General features: G+C 39.6%; 1 protein-coding gene across 1 annotated transcript in view; it reads left to right on the top strand.

The window, feature by feature from the left end:
* The window catches only part of lrmda (leucine rich melanocyte differentiation associated), a 215657-nt gene that overhangs the window by 150105 nt on the left and 43717 nt on the right, over positions 1 to 21835 (top strand). Inside the window, exon 5 of the mRNA XM_068327441.1 lies at positions 2315 to 2441. Within this exon, the coding sequence (XP_068183542.1) occupies positions 2315 to 2441 (127 nt within the window). The remainder of the gene's footprint in view (positions 1 to 2314; positions 2442 to 21835) is intronic.

Consider the following 21835-nt stretch of genomic DNA (forward strand, 5'->3'; position numbering starts at 1 on the left):
TGTCTTGGGTCCTGTAATGTAATATTCATAATCTGTCACATAGTAAAACATCAATTTGAGCACGATGCAGATTTCATGTCTGACAAGGTTAGACTATGTGCAGGTCATGACAGCCCTGGCCTTGAGCAATAAATACCCAGCCATACGCCTCAGGAGGTCCCACTCTCTCAAGTGAAATACTCTGGTGCATTGCATTGGTGCCCCAATTAGTGCAATGACATAGAAACATATTATTGTTGTCTTTTTTCTATGGAGAGGTTAGATCTTGTCCTATTCTTGGTTGAATAAGTGTTTGGTCAGCGGTTGTTCATTGTACGACATCAACTCAGTCAGTCAAAGGTGTAATATCCTACTGTATGTTCAAGATAGTAATTTATTTTGTTGTATTGAGCTTTTTAGACACCTTCTCTTAGAAAACTCACAAAAGTTGTCACAGTAGGTGTACTTCAATCTCTGTGTTTTCAGCCTGCTTGATGACTAATAATTAACAAAAATATTTGTGACATTTTAACTGCTTAGCTTATGGAAAATGATCAGTTTTTCAAATCTCTTTATTTGGTTGATCAATGCACTGCATTGATACCATAACTACCAGCTACACTTAGTATTCACTCAATCTTTAAGTTAACTTGCAGCAACAGAGTAATTATCCACAGTATCTTTAAATGTCAATTTACATCTTTTATCGTATCTTCCAAGTAGAATCATTGATTGGTAAGACAATTTTATGGATACATTCATTTATTAATATTTTTATAGACAGAAACTTTAACCTAAGTGTACTTTAAATGTACGCCAATGTCTAGGATGACTTTTGGAAAACGTTACATAATTTGATACTTGTTTCAAGCTAATGACAAACCTGCAAATAACCTGTGATGTGCTGCGGTCATCTTATTTTTTCAGAGTAAATGGGGAGCAGGGCAACAGAACAAATGTGCAAGGGAAAACTTGTGCACTTTTTATTTGGTCTTATTATTTGGTTGAAATTTGCAGGTTGAATATAGTACAAAACTGTTAATAAAATTTTCAAAAAAATGGAGTAAATTTTTGTTGTTGTTTTTTTACTAAAAACATGAAAATATCATTAGGAATGTTTCATGTTCACTGTCTCAGAAATATTTTGTTTTTTCACAAACAACAAATTTGACAGTTCTCTTGACAAGCATTGTGGAAGCAGCAGGAAATATTACTGACTTATTTTTCTGACTTGAGATTATGTGAGTTATCTCCAAAACTACATGCAAGTGTAGCCAATTGTTTGTTTTAGATTAATAAATAACATAAATGTGTCTTTTTCATCATCTTTCTGGCCTCATACCCCCTACCTGCTCTGCCATCCTCCCTCTTTATTCCAACTGGCTGACAGAACCTTATCATCTGCTCTGACCCTGTGATGGTAGGTTACCTATGGAGAATGACCTCTCCACATGTCTCCCAAGGGCATCTTCACATTTCATCATGGAAATACTCCTCCTTTTATAGGGTGGAAGATACAAGATGGGATTGGGGCCTCTTAGATTTGAGAGGTGGAGCTCTTGTGAGGGGTCAGGAACAGGTCATTTTACCATTATTTTGTGTTATTATTGCTAGATAATACAACAAGGAGTCTTTTAAGATTAAGTGATGTATTTTAGTTTTTGATCATTTGTTTTTGCTCTCCAGTGCTGCTCCTATTGTCTTTTCTTGAGTTATTTTCTTAAATTATCTGCTGTGTTTTCCTTTCCTAATATATATAAATCATTTCTGTTCCATAGCAGTCTGACTTTGATCCAGGCATGCCCTCCTTATAGTCTTCAGGTGTTGAAAATGTTACATGGACAAAAATGTTACATGGTTCTTCTAGCCCTGCCTGACTGTGAAAGAATCTATTGTCACCCACATATTTCAGCCATTATCATTTCACGTTTTTCTCCCTCCCAATGAAAGACAGAGCATGTCTGAAAGCTTAGAGAGATATCTGTGATGCTGCCAGAATGACAGCTCTGGCACATGGGTTGTATCTCTTTTCATGCTATTTATATGTCATATTTATTCTTATCGGCTTTGAAGGTTATTACATCCAAGAAAATATCACCATCAAATTTACACCACCAGTAAATCTTAGTAAACATCTTCTCTTTTCAAGTTTAATTGATGCATGCATTTACATATTAGAATGTGTTCCAGTTTGATTAGTATATCATTGTTTACACACTTTCGTAGATTCTCTGTTGTCTCTTTTACCAGAACAGGCCAACAAGGTGAACGTTTAGTTAAAACGTTTTAGGCAAAAGCTCAATACGGTCAAAACTGAATTGTTGCTTCCTCACAGGTATTTTGTTCTGCACAAGTTACCCCACCTGAAGTTTCTGGACACCAGGAAAGTAACCATGAAAGAAGTCATGGAGGCAGAGGCAAGAGGAGAATTCATGAAGGTTGTCAAACCCAAATCAGAGGCTGTAAGTCCATCACAGTGCTTTTCATGTGTGTGTGTGTGTGTGTGTGTGTGCGTGCGCGCGTGCGTGCATGCGTGTGTTTCTGTGTGTGTTTAGTAGGATCTCCTTGCATTCTGTCTTTTTTGTTGCCTCTTTACCATTGGTTCAAGTGTGCATGTGTTATATGTGGTTGTACGTAAAACTTGCAATAGTTTATGGCCATGGTCTGATCTGATTCTTTGTCAATGAGTCATAGATGAAACAATTAGCGATCGGCCAGCCACCAGTTGTTGGTAACCAACCACCAAGTGTGACTTGGCTGGTTACTGAGGTGACAGCTCACATACAGCTCACATGTCAGTCACAGCTGAATTATCCCAAAGCCACGCACTTATTCCTCTCTCTTTTGCTTTGGGCTACAGGCACTAATTTGAGGTCAGGAGGTTCATAGTTAGATCCATTTGATATGTTTTCACTTCTTTTTTACCACTTCTTCTAGCCTTTTGATAATGCAATATAAATGAACAGCTTCTGCCTATATTTGAATTCATGTAACTGTAAGGCCATGAAAAATTAACCATTTGGATCAGCTTAGCTTTATTGTTTCAAGGTCTCTGGGGCTATGACAGTGAGCCTGGGAGGTAAAAATGGATCTGGAGTAGCAGGAGCAAAGACATACAATGACAAATCAGAGGCGTACGAGGCGATGTTGAGTTTTAGAGTGCACCAGGAAAACAAAATATTTATTGTTTCAGACAATCAGCTAAGATAGTCTTCTTTTTTAGTGTCAGTTCATGCTATGCTTTGTTCGTGATTCTTCACTCAAGTGGCAGGAGAGAAAACAAAACATTGAAATAATTTAACCTCAGTCTGGCATGTTTGGTAGATGGTGAAAAGTGGAATGAAAACACTGTTTATCCACTTTATGTAAAAAGAAACTAAGGACCCCTACAATGCTTTTTGGCAGGGCAAAGTCACTTTATAAGATATTATTTACATAGCTTGTCAGTGAAAAGGAAATGTTTGCCTTTGACACCACAGTCAGAGATGAAAGTAGAAATAATCACTGATTCTAGTTGACATGATGTGTGTGTTTTCTTTTTTTTTCTTTTTTTACCTTTCCACCTTGTTGTATATAATTATTTATTCCCTATGGAAAGTAAAAGGTTACAGCTTTGATGAACAAGAATCCACCCCCCCGTTGTGCAAGGTATTTCATGCATTTGAACATACTGTTAGTGTCCCATCTACAGTTCCTTATTAGCAGCCGTCTCAACAATGAAGAGAATTTTTGCGTGGACACATCCCATATCTGGGCCCATGGATGTCACAGCAGCATTTCCAGAACATTTGTTTTGAGCCAGATGAGATGTGATGTGTCAACTAGCACAGATGCGATGAGCCATGACTACCTCCTGGCTCTAATTGTCCACATCATCAGAGTGATTGTAAGCTGACCGGTAGTGCGGGCCACCAATTAATGAAGCTTCAGCAACAGAATGTGTAAGCGAGGAGAGATGATGGCTTAATTAGATATTTGTGTTTGCTTTTATGTCTGGTACAGCAGGGTGTTGCTCATAACTGTAGTTTACGGTACAGTGTCTGCCATTTGCTTCATTACAAAGCATGGTAATTAACTGTCTCACTGTCGCTTGTGCCACCATTTGAGTCTCAATTAATCCAAGCATTGAAGGGGAAAAACAGAAGACCACAGATGTGATTTTTAAAGGGTTTCTTTTATTAAATTATCTGACTTGGGCCGTGCATTTTAAAGTTTTGGTTGTTTTGGCCATGTGCACTGTAGTTTTTCCATTTTACAACAAGTCTCCTTCCTGTTGTTTACAGTGGATAAATTGAAACCATAGAAACATCAGCAACTGCAGGGATACAGTGATACATGCCCACTCATGACAGCATATGTCTGAAGAAAGGCCCCTTTCTATCAGATCATTCCAGTTGCATGATACACATATTGGAATAGTTAATGGGCTCCCCATGAATGAGACAGCGCTGAACTTTCAAGACTTCTCTTGAGTCATATCGAAGTGGATGTTACCACAATTTTAACTCCTTCTCAATCATGCCATTATAGCATGGTACTGAGCTAAACCACATGTTTCTGATAAAGTAGTTATGGTCTTTAGCACTATCTGAACACCACAACTTTTTGTACATTCCAAATGTTTTCTGTGTTGCCTAAAATCAAAACCAGACAGACAAATGGCCAGTCGGTTGGCAGGAGAAAGCAGAACACACACACCAGTGGTTTCCAATTGCAAGTTTAATTTATATTTTCAAATCAAAGCTGTGACAAAGATGCAACCAAAAAAATGTACTCAGATGAGATAATCATGGTCATTCACCCTTTTTGTCTCTTCTTTAATGGCATCCATGCCATAGGGGCCATCAGACCATAAGTGGGTGATGATGAGCCATTCTGTGTACTCCTAAGGGGTCATTTTTTTGTTTGTGGCTTTTGCAGTAATGCTTGTCTGACAAGTAGTTGGACTAAGGCAGATGCAAAATGACAAAAAGGGAGACAGAAAATTTCTAAATACCTGAAGTAAACAAGAAACACAGCCAGGACTATTGAAGTATTTCTCCCAAAACCACAACACAAAGCAGAGTCACAATGGAAAAGCCTTGAGCTGTATTTTGGGAAATTGGGCATGTTGGAATGCTATAATATGATAATTCTCTTTGAGGACTTAAAGGTCATTGAATGAAATGGCGTTAAATCACGCAGATCCATTTGGATTGTGTTGGGCTGCTTTTGGAAAATGCATGTGGGACTTTTTCGCTTCCTCAACCCTGCCAAGGTGCTCACATTATTCTTTCGAACCCTCGGGTCAAACTGGCAACGTCTATCCAAGCACTCAGACAATGTACTCTGTTTGCAGATCCTAAGCACTGCTTAAAAAATGCCTAAAAAAATTTAACTAGTAGAATAACACTGACTCTTTGCAACATGTTTCAGAGTTTACTGTATATACAGTGAATAAAGTAAGTCCGTGGTCTTCCTCAGTGAGCACGGCTTGGTAGCTACGTCAGCAGGTATAAATGTTTCTCCGATGTCACTTCCCTGGACAAAGTATTTGACTTGACTTTCTAGCATGAACACATGTTTTTTCCCCCATAACCCTCAACATATAATGTAAAACAGACTGCATTGCAGGGTGGCTTGAGCCAGCTCCAGAGTCCCATGAGTCTCTGCATACAGAGTAATGGTTCTTCAAGGGAATTGACAGTGACAGAGCCAGGAAAATCCTCAAGTGGATCTTTTCAGTTCTGTTTTTTCTTTCCCAGACACTAACCTGTTTTACTCTGCAACAGACAGCAGTTCATTTTAAGTTTGCGCCAAAGAAAGCGGTCCAAATCTGAGATAGAGTGCATGGTTTTAGACCCGTGAATTGTGCATTATGTGATGCACAGTTGTGGATTTTTTTTTTTTTTTCAGAGCAACACTGGAAAAGAGGAAGTGTTTTGTCATTTGTTTTGCTTCCTTTTCAAGTCTCAGATGTACTCTGTAAAGTATGTTGCCATATTCACGTCTGTGTTTAAGAGTTATGAGTTCCCCGAAGCTCTGAAACATAACAAACAGCATGCGATATATAGTGTACGTGTGAATGTGCCTTCAGTGGGTTTGGTGAATCATTTTACTGAAATACTTTGTCCTCAGAGAAAACTCAAAGAATATGGTTCTCAACGGGGGAATGAAATGTAACCCAACAGACTGCCGTGGAAGCATGGATGTTACCATTACCCTCTGTGCTAGACTCTGTATTTGCCATTCTGCATATTGAATCCTGATTTGTTGCCTTTATCTTGTGACATATTCCTGATTGAATATGTGGGTCAAACAAGGACAGCATTGTGAACTGAGTAGGAGTTGTTATTTAAATGTTACAGTACTACTTCCCTGTCTGCTTTATGTTCAGATAAATGAACTCGCTGACATACTGTGATCTGCTTGCTTTCAAATTGCATTCTTTCCCCCATCTTGCAGAATGTCTTGTTATCTGTTAATTGCATCACTTGAGACACTGCTTTTAGCAGTGTTTTATGGCGACATATCCTAAATGTTAAAACAGCTGTGTATAATTTTTTGGCCGATATTTTATTTTTTCACAGACAATATGGAGTTTGCATTTCTGCCAGAAATTTCCAGGGAGCCACATGCTCTTTCTCTGAAGTACGTGTATTTGTCTGTCAGCATATCTGAGTAGTGCATTCCTCCATGTGTGTATTTTTCTCACACAGTTTTAAGACTGTTGGAGAGTAAGCCTGTCCAATGTCTGTCCGATGCGACAGGACCTGCTCTGAGTGCTCTGGCAGCTTCAGCTGAGAGGTCATGCATGGGATATAAGCTGGGAAAACAACAGTAATTAGAGGGAGTGATTCACATCATCCACATAAATCATCCAGGCACTGCATATCATAAACACACTGTAAAACTTTAAAGCACAATTAATTGTAAGTAATACTGCCAAGATTGATTTATTGCCTCTTTCAAAGCCCGGAGACATGGGGTGCCTGATCCCAGTGTCAAGTCACTCTCGCAACACAAGATGATAGATGCGTTATTCACGTTTGGCCAAATGCAGAGTATTAAAACAAACATATTTTTTTGTCAGGGCTTTTATGAGACACTGAAGAGGCCCTGCTGCATTAACTGATTTTCCTCTCCTTCTGCTGGCATCCAGTACAGAGAAAGAACGCCTCTGTGGTGAAGCATTTGTTGTCTCAACGTCTCTTGTGTTTAGCGGTGGAGTTTGAGGCCTGTCAGAAAACAGGCCAAGGCTGGCCAGCAATAATGAGATGTCTCCCTCTCCCATTTTGAGTTTTCATAGTCTTTCACAATTTATGACATAGTTCATGAAACTTTTCTATAGTTTTATCAGTAAAGTATAAGGCTTACTAAAGGTTTTATTAATAATACATGCATTACAATAATATTTCCTGCCAGGAATGGGTATGCAACAAAGCATAGTTTAGGGAACTTTTTATAGCAACTTTTTGTATTTTCAGTGCTCCTATTACACAGAGATAATTACAATTAAGAAATGAGCTCCATCCTGAAGTATCACTAAACACTTTTAGACATGTGCAAAGCAAAGTCTGCACATGCAGCCGTACATCTTAGAGTCATTATGCTCATATAAAATTGAGCCTGTTCCATTTCTACATTTACACTTCTCATCAAATAATACTTGTAGCAATTACATAGCTGAGCGTTGACCTATCAGCTCGATCAAAATGTACTCTCCTTCGTTGTGTCTCTGATGACAGGAGGATGCTGCTAGTCTAATGAGAGACAGCTGCCTCCGTGTTTTCAATGCCGAAGAAATTAAAAAAAACAAACCCTTCTTTCTCTCACCCTATCCCACCAGGCATTATCACATAAATGTGCCAAACTTTAAATCTCTCATAGAGATCAGTTATTTCTCTGCCTGTCGCTTTTAGTTGATGTTGACAATACACAGTAATCCCTGTTTCTGCACTCGCATTTATGGTTTCCTTTGATGTTGATTGTCGTGTGCGGCCTCTCGAAGCAGCTTTGCAATAATTCCCCTTCAGATTTTTATCAGATAATTCAAGTAAAGTTGTTGTTTATGACATGTTGGTGTGTTATTAAAGTTAATTGATGAAAGTCAATGAATGTTAGAGCTTAAAGTGTGTGCTAGACGAGGTGAATGAGATGTATGCAGGAGTTTCATTTGTCTCTGTGGTAAACATAACACGGTGGAATTGAGTTTGCTGAAACATTTGAGCTTTAATCTATGAGAACATCTATGTCTGTTCATCAGTGCAGCAGTGTCAAAGGAGATGGAGTCTTTTTTTAACATTGACTTTCATGAGCATGCAACAGAGGACAGAGCCAGAGCTGAAAGACCCTTCACTAACGTTTGTGCTTACACAGTCCTTCTTTTTGGTTTTAAAAGCTTGTCAGACATGTCAGGCAAAGGCCAGAAAAACTATATTGTTTCCAGCCACTTGGATTCCTTTCTTCCTGACATCTGCCACTCTGGTGAGATGATAAATTCTTGCCTCATTAAGCGTGGGTGTGGGATTACAGGCTGACAACACATTAATCACTGGGCTAGGTGGCAGCAGCCCTGCACCAGCTACAGGCATTGTTAACCAAACTTTTCTAATGTGTCACTCACGTCACTGACAGCCCATAATCAATCATCCTGATTGGCAGGGCTGATAGATTACACTATTTATACTTTGTGTAATGAAGGCTAGCGTTTCCACCTACTGTCATTGCCAAAATGATGATAGGCCACACCATTCAGCTGAATGAGGACATATCGAGGAAGGGTAGTCAGACCTTAGAGTTGCATTGTGAACTTGAAGCACATACTGTCGTGCACTGCGGTGGTGATGCAGGGTGTATCTGCATGGCTGCATTGTTCTCTCCATATTACACCTTAAAGACAGTCCTCACACAGTTCCTGAGCTATTGTCATCTTTGTTGCTATCAGCAGCAGGCTGTCCTCGGGTAAAACTATGCTTTGTCTGCTGCAGGATTCAGTTTCCGTGTGACCCCGTTGGTAAGGTGAGTTTTTGTTTTCAGGGTCTCTTCTCTGACAGAAAGTGAATGATTTACACATGTATAACAACAAAATGACAGGACATTATATACTGCATGTGTGTACTTGTCAATGCGCAGAGGTCGGCAGGATAATGGGTAATGGATTTCCCTGTTTCCTTACTGAGTGCTTTGGGACGATGCTACATCACTTTCCAACCCCCTGAGCATTTTTTTTTTTTTTTTTGCATGGGAACTTGTGGATGAAATGACACACTGGTAGCCCTCAAACATAAGAAGGTTATGTTTCTTTTTTGTTCATTTTCAGCTGTTACTTCTATGTCTGGAATCAGAGATGTCCTCGGCGCTTCGAGAGAGGACACCGAATATGAGCTCTTATTTGAGCGGCTGTCAAGCATTTGTAGAAAGAAGGGAAGAAAAAAAAGAGACTATCATGATTCTGACAGGGAGTAAATCTGAGACTTTTCTTATGAGGCAGTGTTCTGTCAGGAAATTAGTTAAGTGGAGCATATTATGGAGAGCCAGGTAATTTACCCTCAGAGATACAATCGCAAATAACTAGCAGGAGGCCGCATCCCTGACCTGACATTGCTTTGTGTATAATGCAAAATCTAGTGACATACTCAATGGATTCTGTCAGCTGCAGGATTGAATTCTCTGCCTGCTGCGTCTGTTTTGGAGCACGCTGGTCAATTATTTCTGAAGCTGTCAGTACGTAGGGAGACACTGTTATTTAGCTCGTGTTAACTTGGCATCATTAAGACACTCACCTGACAGAGAATAGCACACCTGAACATTATTTATTTTGATTCCCCTGACAGAGGTAACCTTCAAGTGTGTTGACCTCTCCCTATTTCCCGATTTGTGAAATCCCACTCAGTCCATTAGAAACAGGAGCTGTCGAGACAGTAGGGAATCAAATGACCGGGAGGCGTCTAATCTAACACGGTAATGCTGAAAAGAAGTTTCCATTTGTTTGGACAGATTGCTCTGATCACACGATGACAGTTCAGTTTCTATCCACGCTTGCGTAGTAGACACTGCTGTCCACAATATTTTAGAAACACACAGAAAATGTCATTTTATCATAGATCTACATTTTTAGACACGTAAGCACAGTGCTGAACACTTGGAAGAGGATGCAATGCTTTTATGTTGCGTGTTCCCATTAAAGTGGTTCCTGAATAAATACACTAGGTATACAATGTTTTATCTTTTTCTTGTGTACTCAGCCAGATCCACTCCATATGAGTTTTGTGAGTCAATACTGAAACGTGAAAGCACTAACAAATGGCTGAAATGACAGGGATAGTCTGAGTTCAACAGTTGGGACAGAACTGAACAAAATTATAATCGTCACACAAGAATCTTTTAACGATTTTTGAGACATAGTCCAATTTTGGACTAACATCTGAACCCTGTGGGAAATTTAGATGTGCTATCTTACACTGGCCAGCACTAACACTACAAACCCTGGAATCAGATCAGGTAAAGCCTCAGCATCACCTCTGTACAGAAGGATGGCATGATAAGGAGGTGACAGCTTGTGTAACAACATCTCTGCATTTATCTTTTTCTGCACTCTATCTTTCAGTCTTTGTCTGTCTCTTCTCTGACTCTCTCCCTCTCTCTCTGTCTGTCTGTCTCTTTCCTCTCAACAAGTCAAACTACTCCATAATTAATGTCCCTCAGGGCTATCCGCAGGTCACACAAGGGGGGTGCTATAGAGACAGGTAGTCTTGACACCTCCAGCTTTGCAACTTATACATGCAGGTAGATGGCTGAGGAGGGGCAAGAGTGGCCGGTGATGAGAGTTGGAGCATGTTTAGGTTGGAGGCTAAGGGAGGAATATGTAGTATTAAGGAATACAGGCATTGCTGTGCGACCTTTCCACTTGAGAAAGAAATGAAAGTTTCTCAGAGGATTTACCAGTCAGCTTTGTATTTAAGGCTTAGACTGTCTGGAGACTCACATTTGAGTGACAGAAAGGCAACTTATAGTTTTGATAATATTATGGTTCATCTTTAGAAAAGTTATTTGCAACTTGATACGAATATATATGGTGGTCAATATTAGTAGGTTTTAGACTTTTACTTAGTTTACCTAGTCAGAAGTTTGTGCAACATTCACATCAGTCACCTCACATTGCTTTCTGCAAGAAGAGATTGTTTAGTAATTCTGATCGTCAGCTTTTACAACATATATCTCTCAAAAGCATGTGTCTGAAAATCCATACTGTCCAACTTAGCATTTCTAGAACACAGTAGCCTCATTTCCCCAACAACACACTTTCACATAGCCACTCATCCTTATGCTTTCCATCTCTTTTTTTCTATCTGAAATTTTGAACAGAATTTGAAAAACTGGGAGCATGAAGGCGATGAGCATGGAGACTGGAGAATTGGACAGCTGTAAAGAGGCAATTACGTTGAAACAAAAGAGAAGGCAACATTTTTTTTTCAGAGGTAATAGGTAAGAGATCAAGCATAGAGGGTGCATTAGAGGTCACTATGGGGGCAGAGGGATCAACTGTCACTTGAACAGCTTTCCTCTGTGTAATGGGAACAAAATGCCCCAAAGTTTCATTGTCACCAATCTAAAAAAAACAACCTAACATCTTTGAGAGTCAAGTCACAATTTTTCATCTTCTGAAACACATAATTAAAGTTCAATGTCTCAATCCTTTACATGGTAAAACAAAGATTATTAAACTCTTTTTTTTTTTTTTGGTGTCAAATTATTTGAATCCTTTCATGCTTATCAAAGGCATTATAACCCCTGACAGTTTCATTGGAGTTGTATTTGAAGTTGGCGTTCAGTTGCAGACAGACTACTTAATGCTTCTTCCCAGAATAGGACTGACTGCTATGTGCTGTAAGAAATCACAGCCAATGAGCTGTAAAGGTCTCCAATAAGATATCCTCTGAGATGTACTGTTAGTCATGATTAGTTCTACGGATTTTATTTCAAGGATGATTTCTTCAGGCTGCATGGAACAAAGGCTTGTCATTTCATCAAGTCTTATTAAGTGAATACAGGAAGTGCTGTACTTTAGTGGTGAGTTGCCAACAAAACCATTTGGGCGGACAGTGGGTATAATTTTTTTACACTGCTGGTATTTCTACCCTGTTCACTTACACCTCCCAGTGAAAAATAGGAAGCGCTCAGAGGTGCCAGAGATCTCTATAGTCTGACTGACAGTGTTCACTCACTTTGTCCTGTTCCCTAATGTCTGTCTTTTATTTCATTAGTTTTTCCAGCAGATACCTGCAGCCCAGACATTTAATATGATATGATAATAAGCAGCCCTTGGGATCACCTGATATGCTGTCTCCATACAGCAGACAGATGGGTTGGGCACAGCGGTCATCACTTGCCAGCGTTATTCTTGCCAACTGGCAATGTCAGTCACCAGACGTGTTCAGGGTAATTCAAAAGGTGGGACGAGTTGCAACGGCTCTGACTTTCAACACACCTGTGCTAAAAGCACAGCAAGGAGCAGATGTAAAGTCATGCCTTCCCCCAAAAAAACTGTCGGAAGGGAATATTGAGATGGCAGTGGATCAGATGGGCTCACATCCTGTCAGACTCATCAGATTTCAAAATGACTGAGTGCTTTTGTCAGCTGAAATCTAGACATCTTTATTTCTCCCCAGAAGGATCCAAAGACAATGTGTCTCTAGACTTGACCTCACCTCAAAATAATAGCATCATTGATTCTGCAGTGGCTGTAACTAAAACTAAATGTGTGGTACGTAATTTATTAAATGTTAGGCTCAACAAAATATGACAGCCCAGCCTAGGATTCAAACAAAACCATCAGGCCAGAAAGAGGGAGACAGAGGGTCTTTTATGAACACGCCATAATCTTCAGCACATCTTATCCCCTCCAACTCCTCTCTTAGTGCCCACTGTCACAGTTATCACTCTTTCCTGACATCTGTCTGCTCTTCCTTCTAGTCTTGCAGTTCCATCTCCTTCTCTGTGGGATGGAACGGTTTGTTTTTGGAGGTCTGTTTAGGGGGGGATGAATACCCCGCTGCTCCAGGGTGTCTCCACTCTTTCAGCTCATCACACAGAACATGACAGCCTTCCTTCTCTTTGGTTCCAAGATGAGCCGTTTCCAACGTCCCCATGGGGAGGCAAAATCTTCTCCCTCGCTCTTTCCTTCTCGAACTTCACTTGAAGACAGCAGATCGATACCCCATTCGGTATGATCAAGCACGACCAGTTTTGAACCATGTAAACAAACATTGGAATATTTTTGCATTGGCGTGGTTTGAGGTTATGTACCCATTCAGCCCGAGAGGAATGAATCTTTCAATGAATGCAATATTTTTCTCAAGACAAATATTCAATGGAAACTAATCTTAAATTATTTTTTGGGATTATTGTTTAGGGTGATTTGAACCAAAATTTTCCAAATCAGTTATATTCAAAATTTTAGAATGGTTTTCTGTTTTATTTGTTGATTGCCATTAATTCTGCTCAATTTCCCTTTAAACAGCACTGTTTTCAATTTTCATCTTGTAATTATAGCAATAAAACTAAGCCTAAATTCTCGTAAACATGAGTACTGAAAAGACTGTGATTGGCCTGTCAATGAAAACGTGAAAACCAGACACTGGCAACTTGTTGCTTGTGATTTTGTTGACACACTGTATTACTCTGACTTTAGCAATAATGTGTTAAACGCTCAAGTTTTGCCATTCACAAGGTCTTTGAATTAAGTAAGAATTTGCTACCATGGAAATGGAGTTGAAGTTAATGTTTGCATATATATCTTTCATGGTTTTTTCTTAAAACCAAAGACCTACACCTTATAACATTTTTAGTCAAAGAAAACCAATATACATGGAAATATGCTAATGTCATTAGTCATCCTGGGTGGTCCACTACTGGCCTTCTACGGCCACCAGGATTCCACCCAACAAGCCAGTTCCTGATTTCACTGCTTTCTGCTGTTGCCTCGGTCCTTCACACTTTTCCTTCTTTTCAGCATTTAGGTTTCTCTTTGGAGTATATCAGCTAAACAGATAACCCCAAGGTATAGCAGTAAAACCTTGAGTTCACACACTCACATACACACACTCTCTCTCTGTCTAACTCTCTTTATCTTTCTCTCTCTCTCTCTCTTTACTTAGTTGTTTTTGTCTAGCTGTTGTGTGAGTTGTGTGTCTCTTTTTGTCTTTTTTGTCTTTTACAGCATGGGTTGAGACTGAATCGGCTGTTAACACATTGGACACGCGCATGGAGAAGAAATACTCAGACATGTACAAATGCCCAATTGCACAGTTGCAAACACACTTTTTTTGCACTCAAAACTACCTTAAGAGGGGGTTGTGCCTCCGGGGGCCACGTCAGTTACCTGCTGACACACAGGCTAGTGATTGATGAGATGCCGGGGGCGCTGGAGTAGACTTTGTCAGCTGCTCATAATTTATACATCTTATCTCCATCAGAAGAGAAGACATAGTGCCGCGTTGTGTATATGGAGATGAAAACACTGAGCTTGTTTAGGCAGTGGTGACAGGGTAGCTGCTAGCTGTTAGCCTTGGCATGGAGTGATAACTCAGATTGCTATCTGTTAGCTTTTTTGCCTGGTCCTCTGTGGCCATAGCCTTCACTTTTTTGCTAGTGACGGATCCTCTGTCAGTCGTTTTCACTGGCTTTCATTGCCTCTCTCTCTCTCTCTCTCTCTCTCTCTCTCTCTCTCTCTCTCTCCCCCCCCCTCTCACTCTCTCTCCCTCTGTCTCTCACTCACTCTCTCACTCTCACTCTCCCTCTCTGTTGCTTTCTTTCTATCCCCCTCTCCCTCTGTTTTTTTCTCTCTCATGTTTCCTTCTCTTTGTGTCTCCTTTTCCCTCCTCGCTTTCACTCATGTCTGTATTTCTCTAAATTATGACCCATTCTTTCTTTGTCTTGCCGTCTCTCTATATATATCTTTCTCTTTCTGTCTATCTCCTGTCACACTCGGGCCAGGTAGCCCCGAGCCTCTGCTGAGAGCTGCTGGCTCTTCCTAAGGCCACTCACAGACCTAAGGTCAGGACAGAGGCGAAAATTGAGCTGCAGAATAATTAGCTCTGTCATGGTGGGATCGATGTTCAGATGTTGGGTGAGGGTGGACAAGTGAGTTTTTCATGGATTGCACAGACAAGACCACTTTTTAATTAACAGTTAGAACCCAGTTGCATTTTATCATTCTAAAGAATCATGTCTATCTTTTGAAGAGCAGGAAAAAGGGTTTGCAGTTTTGTTTGTTTTTTCTATTTTAAGTTTGTAAGTAAGTTGCTATTGTTATTAAGAGAGACTTTCTTTGACAACCCTACAATAGTCTAATTTAATTGTTGATTAGAGGGTCAGTGTTTCAAAAGAACATCTTTCTGATAAAACAAATGTAGCATCAGTTTGATTTTAAGAATTGTAATTGTCCCTATTTTGGTTTGTGTTTTTATTTCTTTCTAGTACAAGCAAGGAAACAAAGCCCACATAGAACTTGTCAGCGGTAAATCAGTCTGACTTCTGCTGCCCTGTACAATCCAGTGTTTGATATTGCTTTCCTGAATGTGCAAAGAAAGTTTATCAACCCACAGAACTTCACCTTACTCTCCTCCAATTGTCTTTTAGCAAGCTTTGTTCTCTCAAATTGTGTTCAGATGTTTTTAAGAGTGTCAATTAACTAGAACATCAGCAAAACAACTTTGATTCCATAACCCCGTCCCACTATTGATCTTGCCTTGTAGATAAAAGAGCGGTCTCTTCGAAATCATGCATTTTTCATTGTGGTATCAATGGCAGCTTTTGCATTTGGCATCCCACTTAGCTTAAAGCTATACTCACAAATGCTGTCTGTTTTGCTCTATTGATTTAGTGGGTTTGCATCTTTTATATCTGAGATATCAGTCCCTTGGTATCATTTTACTTTGTCTTTGATCACCCTGACTGCTGTAAACAGCCACGAGAATCAAACAAATTTTTCTAATTAATGTATTTTGGTGGATAGTAGCATTGCGCTTTGCCTTAAATTGTCAAGTTGAAGCACTTTGACATAATTAAAAAAGTGTGTGTGATAATTTAAATCCCCCTGCTAATGTTACCAGTGCTCCTTTGTCAATTTGGAGAATAATTTAGGCTTGATGCATTATTTTCCACTGTTAGGCACAGATTTTTTTTTCCAAAAGATTAAACATATTGTATTCCTACCAGGCATATACATTCCTTGAAGGAAAAATAAAAGAATCATTCAATATAACCTTTTTAACTAATTAGTAGCTGGCATTGGGGTGCTGTTGCATCACAGATATTAAACAAGACTTGTGTCATAGGAAAAATATATAAGTGAGTCCTCCTCTCTGATCAAATGTAAAAGAAAAAATAAAGTGTAGGAGGCAGGAAGGACTAGTCAAAGAGGTGACCATCAGCATCACAGTAGCGTGGCTTGGCAGTTTCAAGCCTGCCATGGTGTAATTGGACAGAAAACATATATGGGAGCAAATAACCCCCTGTCAGGAGCATTAAAAGGAGATGTTGTGACGACTGAGAGCCCTGCCAGCTGAGCACAGCAAAGTGGAGGGAAGAATAAGGCCCATCACATGGAAAAACCTTCTCGGAGCAATCGTACATCCAAATATTCAAGATAATTGTTGACCAGCAGTGGAATAGAGCATCCATGTTTGTTTGTGGAACTTTCCTTCAAAAGAAAAACAGTATTTGTCACTACTGTCATTGCTATTATCCTTTCGCTGTTAGGGTTTGATTGATTTGACATCTGTTTTGGTGATTGTAATTTGAAAATGGCAAAAGATGAATGAAAAAGGGTAACATTAACAATGTGGGTGCTCACTTTTTATTACTGTAGAGGTGCATAAAGGCAGGTGATGGGAACGAGGAGGACTCTGTCAAAACTAACAAAACTCAAATATTGAAAGTAAACAAAAATACAAAATATATATCTTCATTTAAATGGATTCACTTTTTTTTTTCTCTCTATGAAAAGATTAACTTTTTCAATGTGTTAGGTAAACAGCATTTAAACATTTCCTGCATGTAATATGTAAGGGGCAGTGTTGGAGCTCTTATAGTATGCAGTAGAAAACAAATAGCCTCTTTTCTGCATAGATCTAAGAGTTCTGTAGAGATGCCTGTGCTACCGATGAAGCCTTCCTTCACCAACCTTTGACTGAACTCTAATTATCTCCTCTAAACATTGTTTTTAGTTTTTGATAAAAACTCTAGGTTCTTCACTTTAAGAATAATGGAAGGCATGCTTTTTCAATTTTCTCCCTTATCTACTTCACCATCATCACAACAGAATTTGCCTATCTCTTCTGAACTGACCCTGTATTTGGAAGCTTCCTGACTCCACCATCCAACAGAGTGTAAGGAAATGTTAAAGCACTGAGAGGTTAAATAATCCCTTCGTAAGCTTTAACTCGAAATTCAATAATTCCTTTACTTGGCATGTTTTCACTCTCTCTGCTGCTGCATCTTGATCCTACCCTGGTAAAGGGCTTCTCTTGTTGTATTTTCTTTAATTTTTTTTTTTTTTTTTTTGGTGTGCAGGCAGCTGTGCAGGCAGCCTTTGTCTGTTTGCGAGATTGCTGCTTTAGCTCAGTGGCCCCTCTCATTAATCATCCAGTCAGACTATTTATAATGCGGCAGCAAAGCCGCCACCTTGGTTGCCATTGGCTTTTGTTGCCGTGGCACTCTGCTTCGTGGCAGGAAGAAGCCTAATTATTAACTGTTAAGATGACAGTCAGCACAGTTCTGTCAATAGGGTTAACCAACAGTCAGACCGAAGTGATAGCTCACTGAGCACTAACAATAAATTACATTCCTCAATTTAATTACCGACTGTTTAAATTAAGTTTTGTCAGTTTGAGCTATTTTGTTATATTCAAACAAATCAGTCTGAATGAAAGTGACCTGCCTGACATTGAAAAATGTTCAATCGTGAATTTGCATCTTTGCTTTAAGTATCTCAAATCATATGTACAAACATCCAATCAGGTATCTATCTTCTTTATCATAAATTTTGAGAAAACTTGTGTCCATTGATTAACTGGTACAATTTCTTAATAGAACAGAACTGTTGTTGGTATTGTTTTTTAATGATCTCTGGAAGAGGCTGCCAGTCAGGTGTATGTTCTATTGCTAATCTGTTACCTTCATGCTGGATATAGATGTCAAACTAGTATGAATAATAAAATCAATCAATATCTTGCAAATCTAAGAAAGATTGAGATGGTGCTGGACTCAAGATGTCAAAAGGATATAATATGTATCATGGTGAAAAAAAAGAATTAGTGAAACTCTCCTAGGGTATGACAGTCTTTGTTATTTGGCTTCTCACTTCTTAGCAGACAGCTATCAGGAAGAAAGAGAACTCACTGTGCACCACCGAGAGAAGGAAATATGTGACTCACACTTTCCCCCTCCTCCCTTCTTTCCCCAAAGCTTGAGATCCCCTTCCAAAAATGAAAAAGGATCAAGTTGCTGTCACTGTCACCGAACAAACATAAACTTTTCTGGCACCTAATAAATAGGCAGTGTGGCATTGTTCTCAAAGCCAGACAGGTGTGTCTGCCTCAGAGATGATGGATTCCATTATTCTGTATGGAAAGCATGTTGGCTTTCTTGTCATATGTTGTCACACATCTCTCTCCAGAGAGAGAAAGGTTTGAAAGATGGCCAAAAGTAATTACACAGACGCGTCCCTGATGCTGTTGCCATGTGTTTTCTCCCACTCATCACCGCCATAGGTAAAAAAAAATCTGTTACCCACAGCTATATTTCACAGGGAGACGAGGAGTGCAGACATGTTGGTGCTCTGCTGCTCTTCTTGTTGTGTTGATTGCTAGCTCATTAACCCGTCAGGTTTATTTTTTTCTTTGCTATGAATATTAGCCTTGGTGAAGGGCCCTGGGCAGTTTTACTCATCACTAGGGTGGAGTAGCAGGTCTTGATCCAGGCGTGTGGTGATGACATTATTTGCACCTGAATGGCAGGTACATCAACATCTCCTTGTAAAGATATCAAAAGAGAAACATTGGCACCTTTGTTCTCCTCACAGCCCACTTGGGTTGCTGACAGCTCACTGATTGATATTATCATTCTTAATGTCAGTGAGCAGTGCCATGCCAGATAAAGTATCTGTTTCCTCTTGGTACTGAAGAGCTCATTTATTTTTCTGCAGCTCGACCTGCCATATACTGAAATTGGAGCCAGAGGTTGTCTTCCATTTCAGTCAGAAAGGGATGTGTTTTTCCCCCACAATCTCCTAATCTTCCCTCTCTCTGTCTCCCTCTCTTTCCTCATCTCTGTCTCCCTGGCTATTTTGATTCTGAGTGAGTGAGACTTAACGGGAAGGAAAGATAGAGCTTAAGTCAGTTGTAATATGTTAGGACAACTCTTGATTAGATTCTGTCAGAGTGAGCTCTTTCTGTGTCTCTTCCGCTCTAGTCTTCCCATCTTGGAACACTAGCTTAACAATGGGTAGATATCAGGCCACTCAAGAGCCTTTCCATGAATTTGGTACAAAAATAAGGCCCTTGTTAGTCATACCTCCTTAAAGGGTGAGCCCTGCAACTATCTAATTGTGCCTTATGTGCAGTAAATATCCTTGCTCTAAAAGGGGCTTCGAACAAGTTCTTGCGGAGGATATAAAACCTGCAGACAATAAGGCTTTCTATAATTGTACACTGGCCACCAAAGGTCTTCGAAGCATCTTATTGAAAAGGTTAAACACTGACAGTGAACAAGCCTAACATGGTGGGACACAACCTCCACTGAGAAGAAACAATTGGTGACATTTGAAAAAAGAAAAAAAAAATCGTTTTTATTTTGACAAGAATCAAAAGAGAAAGAGATAGGGTAAAATAAAAGCATGGCAATCCTGATGGATCATGTTACACAAAAAGTAAAACACACACACACACATACACAAAACTGAATATTTTGCTACAATTACAAAATTCTGAGTGCCTCACATCATGTTTTTCCTCCTACCCCTTCAAAAGTCAATTTGGATACCCCTTACCCGTTGCTATTAACTTAACAGACAGCACTGAGGTCCTCTCCTCTGAGTTTCTGATAGATGTGTCATATCTTTGGGTGAAAAGGGTTTGTCCTCAGCAGGTGAATATGCAGCTCCCTCATCCTCCGACAAGAGAAACATGTGATTCATTTTTACTGCCATAGCACTGATATACCAAAGGAGCTGTCTTTCACATGCAATTACAGCAAAAGATAAAGATGATGAAGGATTGTGCATGAAAGAAAAGTTCAGAGTCAGAAGGCCATAATGAAAGGTGATTAGACACTCCAGTTGTGAGCTGCAAAAGGCAGGAAAATAATTATCAAACCTGGCAATGTCATATTTAAGACTGTAGTAAATAATTATAATAAAGTCATAATGAACACCCAAAATATTTATTTCTAATCTTTGTTAAATATTTCGTTTAACTGCCATTAGCATTCTGAATATGCAGTGTTCTTGATGCCCTTCACTGTAGGTTATTTACCACTTTAAAAGATTTATGAATGAATGTATCTATGAACTAAATATAAAAAGTTTTAAAAGTAGAAATCTGGGACATTGTGTCCATAAGTTAATATTTTACTTGTTTGTCAGTAATGTCCTACTAACACTTATATTGTCTATTTAGAATGGAATGACAGTGGGTTTACATTTTATCAGATCTTTTCAAAACATTCTTCTATTCTTGTGTTTGTTAACCTTTCAGCCTCCACATCTTATATTTCTCCAGTCAGTCAGTTAGACTGAACAAATACCATCTTTCCTTTGTCTCTCCATCCCTACTTGTGCATCTCCATCTGTCCTGCTTTGCTGATTGAGTGATGGACATTTGTTTCACCTCTTTCTGCCTAAACTGAAAAAAGGGAGACCTATTCCTCTGCCTGCCATTGCCAGCTGTGAGTGGCTGTCAGGGTTGGGGCTGGTCCAGGGCCTGCTAATGGTCCTGTCTGTCTCAGTCAAGTCCTCCAGACCTTGAGTCCCTCAAGACAGACTAAGATCCAAGGTTTTACTGGAATCAAGTACCTAGTGAATGCACAGAGGGCAACTAAGCTGACATGGATAAAAATCACTGTGACAGTACACAGCAGTTTATTTTATAAGAGGCTGTATTTAAAAATGTTGTCATGTGCTCTTTCTGGGCTGAATGTCAAGATTAATCATTTCGCAGATGAGTGGATTTGTTGGCCAACGATTCATTGTGTGCCTTACATTGGTTGGATTATTGATCCTCATAGCAAATAATAGAAGAAAAATGCACAAATGGCATTGGCGCTGAGGAGGATCTCACATAAATCCAACTCCTCACTGACACAAAAGCTCATTCAGTCAAGGCAAACAAAATAATGTCTTTATCACGCATCCTGTAAATGGGTTATTTGGCACCAGTTTCAGAAAAGGCCCATTCAGATTGTCAGCAGACACAACAGGCTCACTGCCTGAGAAAACCAAGAATTAGCAAGAATGGGGCTGCAAGGGACTGTTGAGACACTGGGAGAGTTTAAGATCAGTGCTGTAGCTATTACAGGATATCTGAAAATTGCTTAATTGAATATGATTCGGGCCCCCATGAAAGCTGATCAAGTCAGGGTTCAGGGAGAAAGTGCAATTGTCCTGCATAATCCCGCAGGCCGCTGTTCTTTCATGTTGATCAGTGCTTCTCAATTATTTTCTGTTTCGCCCCCCTCTAGCAAGAAGAACCCCCCCCACACACACACTCTCCACCGCGACTATAAATATTATCAATTGTCTATAAAATTCTTATAAGTATACCACTGCATAACATTGTCTCCTTAACATTAAAGAAAACAAAAAAGAAAATAAATA

This window comes from Antennarius striatus, chromosome 11, assembly GCF_040054535.1.
Source record: "Antennarius striatus isolate MH-2024 chromosome 11, ASM4005453v1, whole genome shotgun sequence".
NCBI classification, from domain to species: domain Eukaryota; kingdom Metazoa; phylum Chordata; class Actinopteri; order Lophiiformes; family Antennariidae; genus Antennarius; species Antennarius striatus.